This window comes from Acipenser ruthenus, chromosome 4, assembly GCF_902713425.1.
Source record: "Acipenser ruthenus chromosome 4, fAciRut3.2 maternal haplotype, whole genome shotgun sequence".
NCBI lineage: Eukaryota > Metazoa > Chordata > Actinopteri > Acipenseriformes > Acipenseridae > Acipenser > Acipenser ruthenus.
In genome coordinates, this window is record NC_081192.1 from 7,399,159 (window position 1) to 7,411,125 (window position 11,967).

At 37.4% G+C, this 11,967-nt stretch overlaps 1 protein-coding gene across 2 annotated transcripts; it reads right to left on the minus strand.

The window, feature by feature from the left end:
* Positions 1-429: 429 nt before the first annotated feature.
* LOC117400148 (chromobox protein homolog 3-like) lies at positions 430-10,261 on the minus strand. 2 transcript variants are annotated; one of them, XM_033999606.3, is made up of 5 exons: positions 9,996-10,261; positions 8,282-8,427; positions 7,776-7,932; positions 3,645-3,775; positions 430-1,417 (listed from the first exon to the last, which is right to left on the minus strand). In XM_033999606.3, the coding sequence occupies exons 2-5, from the start codon at positions 8,419-8,421 to the stop codon at positions 1,291-1,293; spliced, it is 555 nt and encodes a 184-aa protein (XP_033855497.1). In that variant the 5' UTR covers positions 8,422-8,427; positions 9,996-10,261; the 3' UTR covers positions 430-1,290. The 2 variants fall into 2 exon arrangements, with proteins under 2 accessions (XP_033855497.1, XP_033855496.1); XM_033999605.3 differs by having other exon boundaries at positions 9,950-10,259.
* Between the last annotated feature and the right edge of the window lie 1,706 nt (positions 10,262-11,967).

Consider the following 11,967-nt stretch of genomic DNA (forward strand, 5'->3'; position numbering starts at 1 on the left):
TTCAGCCCCCTTCAAGCAGCCGCCCCTCTTCAGTGCTTACCGCACCCAAGGTCCTACTGCCGCAAACACAAGGATTAAACCTGACGCTCAGACTGCAGATGATCCAGACTAGCCGGGGGAGCCTGAGCCCCTCATCTGCTGGCACTGTGGATGGCCAGGGCACATCCGACGCCGCTGCCAGGCCTCGCCTACAAGCCTGCAAACCACTAAAGAGAGGCTCAGGCATGGTGGCACACCGAGCCCAGGTCCACTCAACAGCCAGGTCCCCTGCTGAACTGGGTCTGATCGGCGGGCCTCAAGCTCCAACCCGAAAAGTGCATGCTGCTGAGGCAGGAGGTGTCGTTCTTGAGCCACTGGGTGAGCAAAGCGGGCATTACCACTGAGGAGTGGTCTTCATTAAATGTAATTAATTCCAAAAAAACACAAGAGTTTGTATTGCAATTTTTTCAATTATGAGTAGCATTACATAATACAGAACATTATACAGCAAACATGCAGATAAGTAAGACAAAGAATAAGAGGAAAAATGTCAGCAGCATGAAATGTGATTATTAATTAGGTACGAAATATTCAATTTAACATACCTTTGAAAAAGATGAACCTCACTAATAAAACATAAATCTTTGATTTACTGTCAACTTTTTTTTTTTAATAATAATAATTTACAAATTTAGATAACGCTGGATACTACTAAAGAATAGTAATTAAAATTAAGACTAAAATAAAATGTTATCATCAATAATACAGAACAATCTTTAGACAAGCAATTCTTCTGTTGTAATAAGAGATATATTAACTAAGGAGAATGCATCAGCCAAGGAGACAGCTACTTTAATGTAAGGGATCCTAATGGAATAATTAAAAAAATCAATATTAAACAAGGTATACTGTAGCAGCACATCCCATAGAGCAGGCCAACCCTAGTCCTGGAGAGCCATAATCCAGCAGGTTTTACAGGTAACCCTTAATCACCAAGTTAATGTGTTCAATTATATCAGGAGTGGTCAGCTCTGGTCCACGAGAGCTGCAGTGTGTAGGCTTTTGTTTCAAATTGTTTCTAAATTACTTAATTGAACAAATTACCTGCTTAACTAGTCAAAATGAAATTGTTCCAAGTCTTTAGAAATGGACGATTAAGGGTTAGCTATAAAACCTGCTGGATTGTGGCTCTCCAGGACCAGGCCTGCCATAGAGTATACAAAGCAGCAGTCAAAGTAGTAGAGCTGCCCTCATTTTGAATATATCAAGCAATGTTCTCCTGTGAAACCTTTCAGCACTGCCAAGAAAGTTTTATTGCTGTTCATCTTCAGGGCATGCATGCCAGGTAAGTTTATCCTCATAGAAAGCAATTACAACCTGAGGACACTTTACACTGGCTTCTCTGGCTGGCACTAACTCTACCTCCTTCGAGTCCTTCCTGAATTTAGAAAAAACAAAAAACAGAAACAAAAGAAACGATCAATCCACGATTCTGGATTACTGCTCGTCCTTTCAAACAGCCCGACATATAACTGCTCAGGGACGAAGAAACACACAGCCATCGGTACAGAATTCAAGATTTATTACACATTACAACAATCTTTCACTATCTGTCGCTCTGCTGTTAAAATACAGTTCCAGCAAGTTTCTTTTATTTGTATGCTTGTTATAAATCCCTCCCTATTTCATTTTTTTGCAATGTTATCCACTAGATCTTGAGTCTTGAGAATAATAATTACCATCATACAAAAAAAACCTGTTGTCCTATTTCTGGATTAATATTGTTTCCCCTTTTTATATTTATATTTATTTATAGTTTTATTTTTATTTACACAGAATTCTACAGAAAAATTCCAGCATTTGCAGTTAAATTGTTTGAACCAACTGCTAAATCACAATGGAGTCAGATTATTACTCACCTTAATGCATTTCAAATTATACTGTATATTTTCTTATCAGTTTCCTTTAATATATAGTAGTCATTAGACAGATCACAGGCATTACTGTCTGTTTAATTTTGTTGTGCTGGCTTGCTTGCATATTATAGAGCACTTTCTTTGAAAATATTTAAATACAGCTTTCTGTAGTATATGTAAGGTATAAACCAAGACGGGCTGTGCGGTTCCCATGATATATACCACGCTTGGGGTGGTGATAACCAGAAGTGGTATATATCATCGGAAACGCACAGCCCAAAGTGGTTTATACCACTTATAACACGACTAACTGTCATTTGAGGGATGAAAAATAATAATTAAAACACATTTTAAACTTTTTATTGTGTATACATCTGCAGTGTAATATAGCCCCAAATTTCATTTAATTACATTTATTGATCTCTTATTAAAAATAAATTGCACATGTCCGTTTTATTGTGAATTTCTGCATCGAAAACTACTAGAGGTCTGAACACATGCTTGATGATGGCCGGACTTTTCAAATTACATTGAGGAAGTAAAGGGAAAAGCTGCCTTGGATGCTGAAGCTGTATCAGGTGAGTTTGTGTATTCGTTATATGCGAGGCACACTTATTCAAGTCTGTTTTCATCCTTTCAGACCACGGAAGATGTTTTTGTTAGTTGTCGGACACCCTCGCGTCCAAGTCATGCCAGATTAAGTTGAAGTTCAAACCAGACTCTATGCACCAAGCAGACCGCGGTGTCAGGGGACAGTGCCTCACTTTCCCGCAGGCGCTTCAAATCCAGGCCGGTAATTCGGGGGGTGGTGTCTGGCCTTGTCGTTACCTGCTTTTCTAAGAGTTTTCATGACTGATAGGAATATGTTCTTGTTGGTTTTAAACTCGCTGTCAGCAGAGATGTTTAAACTTCTACTGTTAAAATATCTATTTAGTCCAGCTCAGCGTTATAAAACTGGAGATTGAATACTGGTCCCCAGATGAACTTCTTGCACTGGCATAAAATTACCTTACGTTGTTTTTTTTATTTTTTATTTTTTATTTTTATACTTATTTCTTTAACATGAATGTCCATATTTTTTTTCTTAAACCAGTCTTTAAGTACATTAACAGGCCATGCTGCAGTTTTTTCAATCTTTTTTTTTGTTCCATTTCATTTAGCTGTTCCTCATCTACTGTTATGTGTCTGCTCTTGACAGTTGCTGGTGCACTTATTTTATTTGTATTTTTTTTCAGGTGGACTGCTGTCTTCACTCAGAAAGTTGGTGTTGTACCCGTTATCTGGAGTTTCATCCCCAAATATATTAAAGGAAATAGGTGGAATGTCACTCATTTTTGGCAGTGGTTTTGTAACTAATAACAAATAAAATGGCAGTCTGTCATGGAATTTAGAATGCAGTGGTGCTTAGTGATTTATTCAGTGTGAAGCGGCTCATCAGTATGCGAGCCATGCTATACGCTATAATATATATATATATATATATATATATATATATATACACACACACGCATGGTCATGTGATGCTGTTTAACCAATCAGAGGTTGTTATTTTTCCAAGGCGTGTTTTAATTATATTTAAGCAGTGTGACGAGTTAACGCGAAATGGTTGGTTTGATTAAAGTGTAGGTGTAGATGGTAATTTAAATAGCACAACTGAATGTTGCTGCAAAGATCTTAAAGCAAGCATTAAAATGCCAGATATCTATTCACACCCTAAATGCAATAACAGCATAATGAAGAAATCCTCACCATTTCATCAGGAACATTAACTCCCCTTTGCTATCTGTAGATCCAATGATGCGCTCTGGTTCAAATCCACTGGCAAACCCTGTTGGCTGGTCGGCCTCTTCATTCTCATTGGCTTCCTGGGGTTCGTCTGCCTGTTGATGTCACAGTAAGAATTCTACATTATTTACCATAAAGTAACAACTGGTGGTAGCATCACAAAAACAATTAGATGTTTCTGTTCCCCTACTCATCACTGATGTTCTTTTATTCTGCATGATTCAATTATTGTCTTGGAATTAATTTAGGTTGCTTGTGGCCAAGTTTTTACCATGATCTCCTCTATCAAGTAATATCTGGAACTTGCATTAACTAGGGCAGATGACACACAGATTTCTCTGCATTAAAGATATTACAGATTTCTAGCAGAGGTATCCAACTCAGAAGACTGGAAGTATTCTCTCCTTTTTTCCACCCCAGCATGGGAACATAAGCCCAAGTACTGAAAGGTGGGCACATTTTAGTGCGTCTATGGTACCTGGGGAAAATAAAGTGACAAAACGCTATTTGGTCAACCTATATCACACTGGGAGAAGAAACAGTAGGGTTTTTATAAGCATTTTACAATATGGGGATTCAACCAGCAAATCGAGAGTATATGTTGATTGATTCCACCTTATGGTATCTTTAATTGTATTTAGATTCTGTTTATTATTTATTACATACCATTTTAACCATAGATCCTGTAGCAGTGCTTTCATTGTCCACTTATATGATTATTTTTATATGATTATTTTTATTTCTTATATGATTATTTTTACATAAAGTAATGCCACTAACATATTTTTTGACCATTGACTGACTTGAAAAATAAAATTCAATATGCTCTTAACAGTTAATGCTTGTCTATAGTTCATTTTGCAGCATTCAAACTGTGTAAGGTAACCTAGCTTTAGCATTGGATCTATGGGAAAAACAGGATAATTATGAGCTAAAATAAAATCTGTGTAACCCATAGAGGAAATCTTTTTTTTTTCCCCCATAGAAAAACACAACCACTAAAATATGTTCTAAATAAGTGATCACGCTATTTTGAAAATAATTAACCAAACTGCAGACTGGAAATTCCATGAAGAAGAATAATCAGGCATGGAAAATGTGTGAGTATTGTCTTTCCCGAGAGGCACAAACAGTATGCAGAACTACATTTTAAACAGCGGAACTGGTTAAACTCAGAATTTCCTGCTGCTACTGGTGTGAAATAAAACCATTATGCTCATGACAATACAAAAAGAAACAGAAAATTAGAGAAGTGTTCAATGAAAACTATTTGTGCATGGCTTTTGAAATATCACAGCATACCAATTATTGACTTTTTAACATATTTATACATTTAAACTGTAGCACACAGAAGAAAAATATACAAATAAGAACAACCTTTCCAGTACTACTCATTGTATAATCTTACCCAGGGGTGAAATTCTCAACAAAAAAGTGCAGGTACTCGTATGCACAGCCAGGTGCAAACATTAAACAAATTGAGACAATCTGTGACAATTAATAAATACTTTTAAAATGTATACATATCAGTACACAATACATTTATGAATACAAAATAAGCCTTAAAAAATAAAACTGATAAAATATAACCAATTCACCATAAACAAAGAAGCTGAAAATACTGAAAGCTTTGTGCGCGCTGCATGTTTTACTCAGTCATGTACTGTAACATAACACTTATTTTAAACCTTAAATGACAAGCTGTAGCAGGGTGATTGCCCTGCACGTGTGTATTTAGTGTTGGTATAATTTGTATGGGGAAATGGGTTTATTGTGTGTCGTTTTGGAGTTGATTTGTTTAATTGAATTATTGTTTTACAGACGGGCGCTCGATTGAGACTTGCTGCCTGCTAGGCTTGGTTGAGGGGAAGGGCAGCAAGTGATTGGCTGTGCTGGACCTTAATCAGCAGGTGGGCGGGTCTTGATCGAGTGTCCGTCAGTTCAAAAGCATCTGCGGGAGATGGTTCGAGGTGACTGCAACGCCATGCCAGAGGGGAGCGGCGTATACTCGGGAGGAGAGGGTTCCGTAGTGTAGCAGGTTCCTGGAGCTGGACGCCTCATTTTAAAGGCTAGCGCTCGCCCTCTGGGGCACCTTTTATTTGTAGTTTTTGTACTGTGTTTTATTTTGCCTTTTGTACAGCTTGCTGTATGTGTCCTTTGTGCGTTACCATCGCTGGTAACGTCACATGACCACCTTTACTTTCATTTCTGTTTGTCTGTGAATAAAACCTGCGCGCCTGTGCTGGCGTTTCAAATCCACCTCCCAGTTGTCTCTCTGTGTTGTAAACAACGGCTATCCACGCACGTGACGTAAGACCCGGTCACACAAGCATTAAGAAATATTACACTATGCAGTAACTGCTGTACAGAGTGAGTTTTGTTTCAAGATATCCTAAAAACAAACAGTTTGATCAGTACACTTAACATTTACCTTGCACATTGGGCCAGTGTTTGGAAATTGTGAAGCACACCTGCACCTGTATCCCTGACTCGCCAAATCTGAAGCAGCACTTTGTTGATCCTGTTTTTTTTTAAATATTAGTCCCTACTGTCACACATATCACTTGCCATTTTAGAAACATTCGCGCAAATTCTGGCAAGGAAACAGGTGCAAGGCAATACGCATTATGATAATTATTTCTAATATTTATCACCTATGTAATTTATGGCGGACAGACGTGGATTTTTGCCTTCAGTTTCATCTTCACCAATGTTTCTCCCTGTGACAGAAATACAATGATTCTTGATAGTAAATCTCCCTCCCGATCTGTGAGGGCGCTAAGCAGCGAGAACAGAGTACCTTGGACGGGCTGGCCTGATGGTTCTTTCCCAGGGTTCAAGGGAAAGAGGGTTTAAAGGGGGCGGAACTCCGGTGCATTAACTCATCGACCCGGAAGGGAAACAATGTGGCAGTCCTGGATTGGAGGGACGGCTGCACTCATTAACCAAGGGGTCATGTGTGATGGCATAAAAGGGGATGGAGAGACGCAATCTGTTCCTTTGCTTTGGTTACGAGAAAATAACCCAGAAGGACCTGTGCAGTATTGTGATAACGTATTGTGAGTGTTTGTTTTGTTTTGTTTGTCTATAATTGTTGCTTGTTGTATTAGTAGACGGCTAACATGTTCTGGAGCTGTCGCCAAGGGCCAGCACAAAACCCGGAACAGCACTGCGCTATTGTCACACAATAAACTGTATCACCCACCACGAGCACTAGAGCACACACCCAGGACTGGTGACCGTGTTTGTACATTGTGGGAAGGATACTTGTGTTTATTATTTGGGATTGCAAACCCGCTATTATTTACCCCATGTGCTACACATTGCTGTGTATTGCCAGGGATCATTATTTGGTCACCAGACTTGGATTGTTAAAAAAAAAAAAATACTTTTCCAACTGGATTACAAATCTCTGTCTGCTAATTACGCACCGCATCACTCCTGCACCTGTACACAATAAACCACTTTGCCACACTCCCCAATTAAGAAATTAATTACTCCACTGCCGCTGTTTTCACGTCACACGGCTAAAGTCTTCTCTCATTGATCAACCAATGAGCACTGACACAAAGCAGAATGGGTGGAGATTTGTGACGCATGCCAAAATGAAACTGATCAGAATGAAAGCTTGGCCAATCAACATGCAGTGATTATACTGACGTTAATGCTGGCCAATAGCAGCTAACAGAAACAGTAGCACTATGAGGAAAGAATGCAAGCAGCATGAACTGTGCTGAATGAAAGCGCATTTGAGAAATGTTGCGCTAGTAGACTGTGTGAGTGGATGGAATGCAGATTAAATAAGTCCCGGTACCCAGTACCTGCATTAAAATTAAAAGTCCCAGTACAGAAAACCAGTGAGTACTGGTAGAATGTCCCCGCTGATTTTACCTTCTCTTTATTGTTTTCATGGTGTTGATATTTTGAGTACACCTAGCGTGGACTATATCAGCCCTTTCTGACAATGTAGTTGGTTTACGTTCTCAAAATGTATAGCCTAGAGGACTTCTGTGTATATATATCACTTATAACACTGCTAAAAAAATGATTTCCAGTATTTATTCTCTTTTTAAAATGCACAAATGAAAGTTGTACCTGGCACTCCTTACTGCTTTCTTCCACTTCGTTCTGCTCCACCAGCAGTTGGTTACTGGTCTCGTCTATCTCCGGCGAGATGTTCAGGGTCTTCAAGAATTCTTCAATGAGTTCTGGGCAGTCCAGATTTTCTTCAGGCTCCCACGTATTATCAGCACTAAAAAATGAATTTCAATGTATTCCTAAATGGGCAAGTATAAAATAAATACAGAAAACCAGTATCCTTTGCAATTTTGCATTTATTCACAGCCATAAATGAGCACACCTTCAGTTATTGCCGTCAGCTACACCTGGCATAAGAAACATAAAGGGGATGGTTCTGTTTCTCCTAACATGAAGCAGAGTACCTTGTCTTACCAGGGGTTGGCAATGTAATTATGTGTTTCTCCTAGCATGAAGCAGAGTACCTTGTCTTACCAGGGGTTGGCAATGTAATTATACACATGGCCATTCTCTGCTATAGGGCTACAGCACAGCATGCCAATGTACAAGGTTACTGTACTTACTCTGTAAATCCCTTCCACTTCAGGTAGAATTCAACTTTCCCCTCTACAACACGCCTTTCTATGATCTTCTCCACAACAAATTCTTGAACCACAGGAGCCTCCTCAGATTTTCTGTTCCTGACATTCTGCTTCTTCCTCATGTTACTCTAGAAGGAAAATGGAGCAGTTATGTATGAAGTCACAAATGCCTTTTCTTATACACGTGTTTCAGCAAACATGAAATAATAAAACATTCTCTTCCAGAGAATGTGTGTACAGTCAGGTGCACTCTCACCAGTAGAGCTGCTCTTTCTTGCAAAGTTTCTACTGTATATTATTATTTGTTTATTTAGCAGACGCCTTTATCCAAGGCGACTTACAGAGACTAGGGTGTATGAACTATGTATCAGCTGCAGAGTCACTTACAATTACGTCTCACCCGAAAGACGGAGCACAAGGAGGTTAAGTGACTTGCTCAGGGTCACACAATGAGTCAGTGTCTGAGGTGGGATTTGAACCGGGGACCTCCTGGTTACAAGCCCTTTTCTTTAACCACTGAACCACACAGAAAAGAACATTAATGGACTGGACACTGACACTTGGGGTAACTGTGGACAGCTAAAATATTTCTGTAAACACTTGCTCGTGTTCTGAAGGTAAACATTCACATCCTACAAAGACGATGTTATAGGCAAAGGCCATAACCCTTCAGACATAATGTTATTAAATGATGTCTTTAAATAAGTCATGTTAAGTGTGTGTGTGTGTGTGTGTGTGTGTGTGTGTGTGTGTAATTGTCTTTGCAGGTGATAACTCTACTTGGTCTGGTTCACAATTATTAGATCACACACCCTTTCATATCTGTGGTACTTGACGCCACTACCCTCCCCTCCTTCATCATTAAATTATTATTATTATTATCATCTAATAACTGCAGATAAATGTGGTGGCGAAGGTTTCAAAATGTGTATTACAGATAAAACGTTGAACTAAACGATATTGTCTGTTGTGGAGCAAGGTCCCTACACAGAAATGTCGTGACAGATAGTTTATATGTTTATATATATATATATATATATATATATATATATATATATCTCGATATATATTCAGAGCCATAACAATTCGTCAAACATCATCAAAAAATAAAACTTTTGAATCTACTATGGGAAGTTAAAAACTGTACACACAAAAACAGCGTCAACAGAATGATACAATATTGAAATGTTGTACACAATTGGAGACATTTTTAGTTGACAATGTTAAAATGATGTCAAATTAATAACACTATATATATATATATATATATATATATATATATATATATATATATATATATATATATATATATATATATAATATCTTGTCCCGTCCCGGGCTCTGTATTATATTAAAAACAAGCTCTACTTTAAACAGGTCTCTTGCTATGCAACTCAGAATAACTCAAATATAACAGCTAAACTACACAGCAGACAAAGCATGCAATCCCCAATTGTTTATTAGATTTTTAAAAAATAATATACTGGATAGTGTATATACCGTATATACACATTTCATATATTACACGGCAGCAATAGATACGTTTTGTCACTTTGGTGTATCAAAACAAACAATAAAAGGAACCAAAAATAATAACAATACTTTTAAAGTAATATTTCCATCACAATTCATTCACACATAGTTATTTACCGTACGGTTTGCTGGAGCTGAGTGAGTGTGGGAAATATGAACTTACAAATGATTCCCGATTGCGTTTACGTATTTGCAATCTTTTGTGTACTGCTGCCTAGTAAAATCGCGTACGTATCAATGATACTATCATGCTGTATATCAATTTTGTCGCCATAAGTCTTAAGTGTAAACCATTGTGCAAGTGTGCTAAGAAAAAAGCTGCAAATCTATACAAACACTTTTGTTTAAAGATACAAGTTGTTGAATACACAGCTATTTCTGAAAGGATAATATGCATTAAAACATGGCCGAACATGCACAGAGGAAGTGCTTTCAAAGAAATAGGTCAAGCAAGGAAATCGAGAAGGGACATTTTGAAGAGTGAGGGAGGAGATTTTAAGTCGCCTGTATAGCCAGAATTGAGAAAGGAACAACAAAGAAAACAGGGAGGAAGTGGAAACAAACACTGCTGTATCTGATCAGATACACTCATAAAACCGATACGAGTAATAATACTGCATACATTAGCCTCTTTTTCTGATTCAAAGTTAATTGTTCTGAGGCTGGGTTCTGCATGGTATATTTACACAGAAACAATATGTGTGCTAAGTAAATATGTATAGTTTCAGCATGTGTTTTCATAAAACTAGACAGTCTTTTGTTGGATCTAACAATAGTAAATATGATATTGCTCAATAACTACTGTAATTTTAAAAAGCAATGTGAAGCTAGCAACAATAAGCAACAACAGCAACTTCCGGTAAAACTAACTTCCGCATCTCACTCCCGAAGCGACGTTTTTTTCCCCCAGATAAGTCTCTCGTTGCTCTGATACAACGGTTGTCTCTAACTCCTGTCATCAGTCTACGTGGAAGGTCTACAATAAATATACGTAGGTAATTACATATTTTAAAACGACCTTTTATATTATATATATATATATATATATATATATATATATATATATATATATATATATATATATATATATATATATATATATATATATATAATGTTATTTTCATTGATATATTGTAATCTACATTAAATATCTACTTTAAATTGTATTAATTGTATGTGATTATATGTATCTGCAATAAAAAACGCAGTACAATTAATATGATTTAATTAAATACATAAATAAAACTTTGTGTACATCAAATTTATTTTATTATTTATTTTCTTTTTATCCACCCATTTTTGCACTGTATAATTAATGCTACTAATAAAGAACTAACTTTTTCTGTACTTTATTAGCTATGGATATTCATCAGCTGTATGGTTGTGGTAAACGGCACAAGACCAACATGTGGCCAAGATCAGCAGTCACCAACCACTACCACAAGACAGCTTTCCCTGAGAATGTACACAGAATGTACATCTATGAAAGTGGGGTGAAATGTAATGTAGACATACCGGGGGTACAGAAAATAAAGTTACTTAAGATTTACGTCACTGTAATAGCAACACTACTTTTTATGTCAGGTGTCTAGTTAAAACAGCCGTTTGCCCTTGTTTGCATCATGCTTCATATCGATTGCAATAAGTATCCAGTGGGATGACTTTATATTAACAGGAACAAGAACAGTTTTGAAGCACCAGCAATTCCTATCATTTTTTTTTGGGGGGGTTTGGCAGTACTTCTATATATAATCGACTCATTAATGAGGTATGAAAAGGAAATTCAAAATCTACTTCCCTCATTCCAAAGATACGTCACCATGCAATACTTGGCACTATATGGTGTTGTTCCTAACATAACATTTTCTTTTGAATTTTGTCATAGGCGTTCCCGTTTTCAAAAACAGTCTGACAGTAGTAGTTGTGGAGTATATGTATGTTTGTTTGCAAAAGCATTGCTATTTGGTGGTAATGCCCAGCACCCGAAAATGCAGGGAAAACGGCTGTTTTAACTAGACACCTGACATAAAAAGCAGTGTTGCTATTACAGTGACGTAAATCTTAAGTAAGTAACTTTATTTTCTGTACCCCCAGTGTGTTTACATTACATCGCACCCCACTTTCGATATGTATAT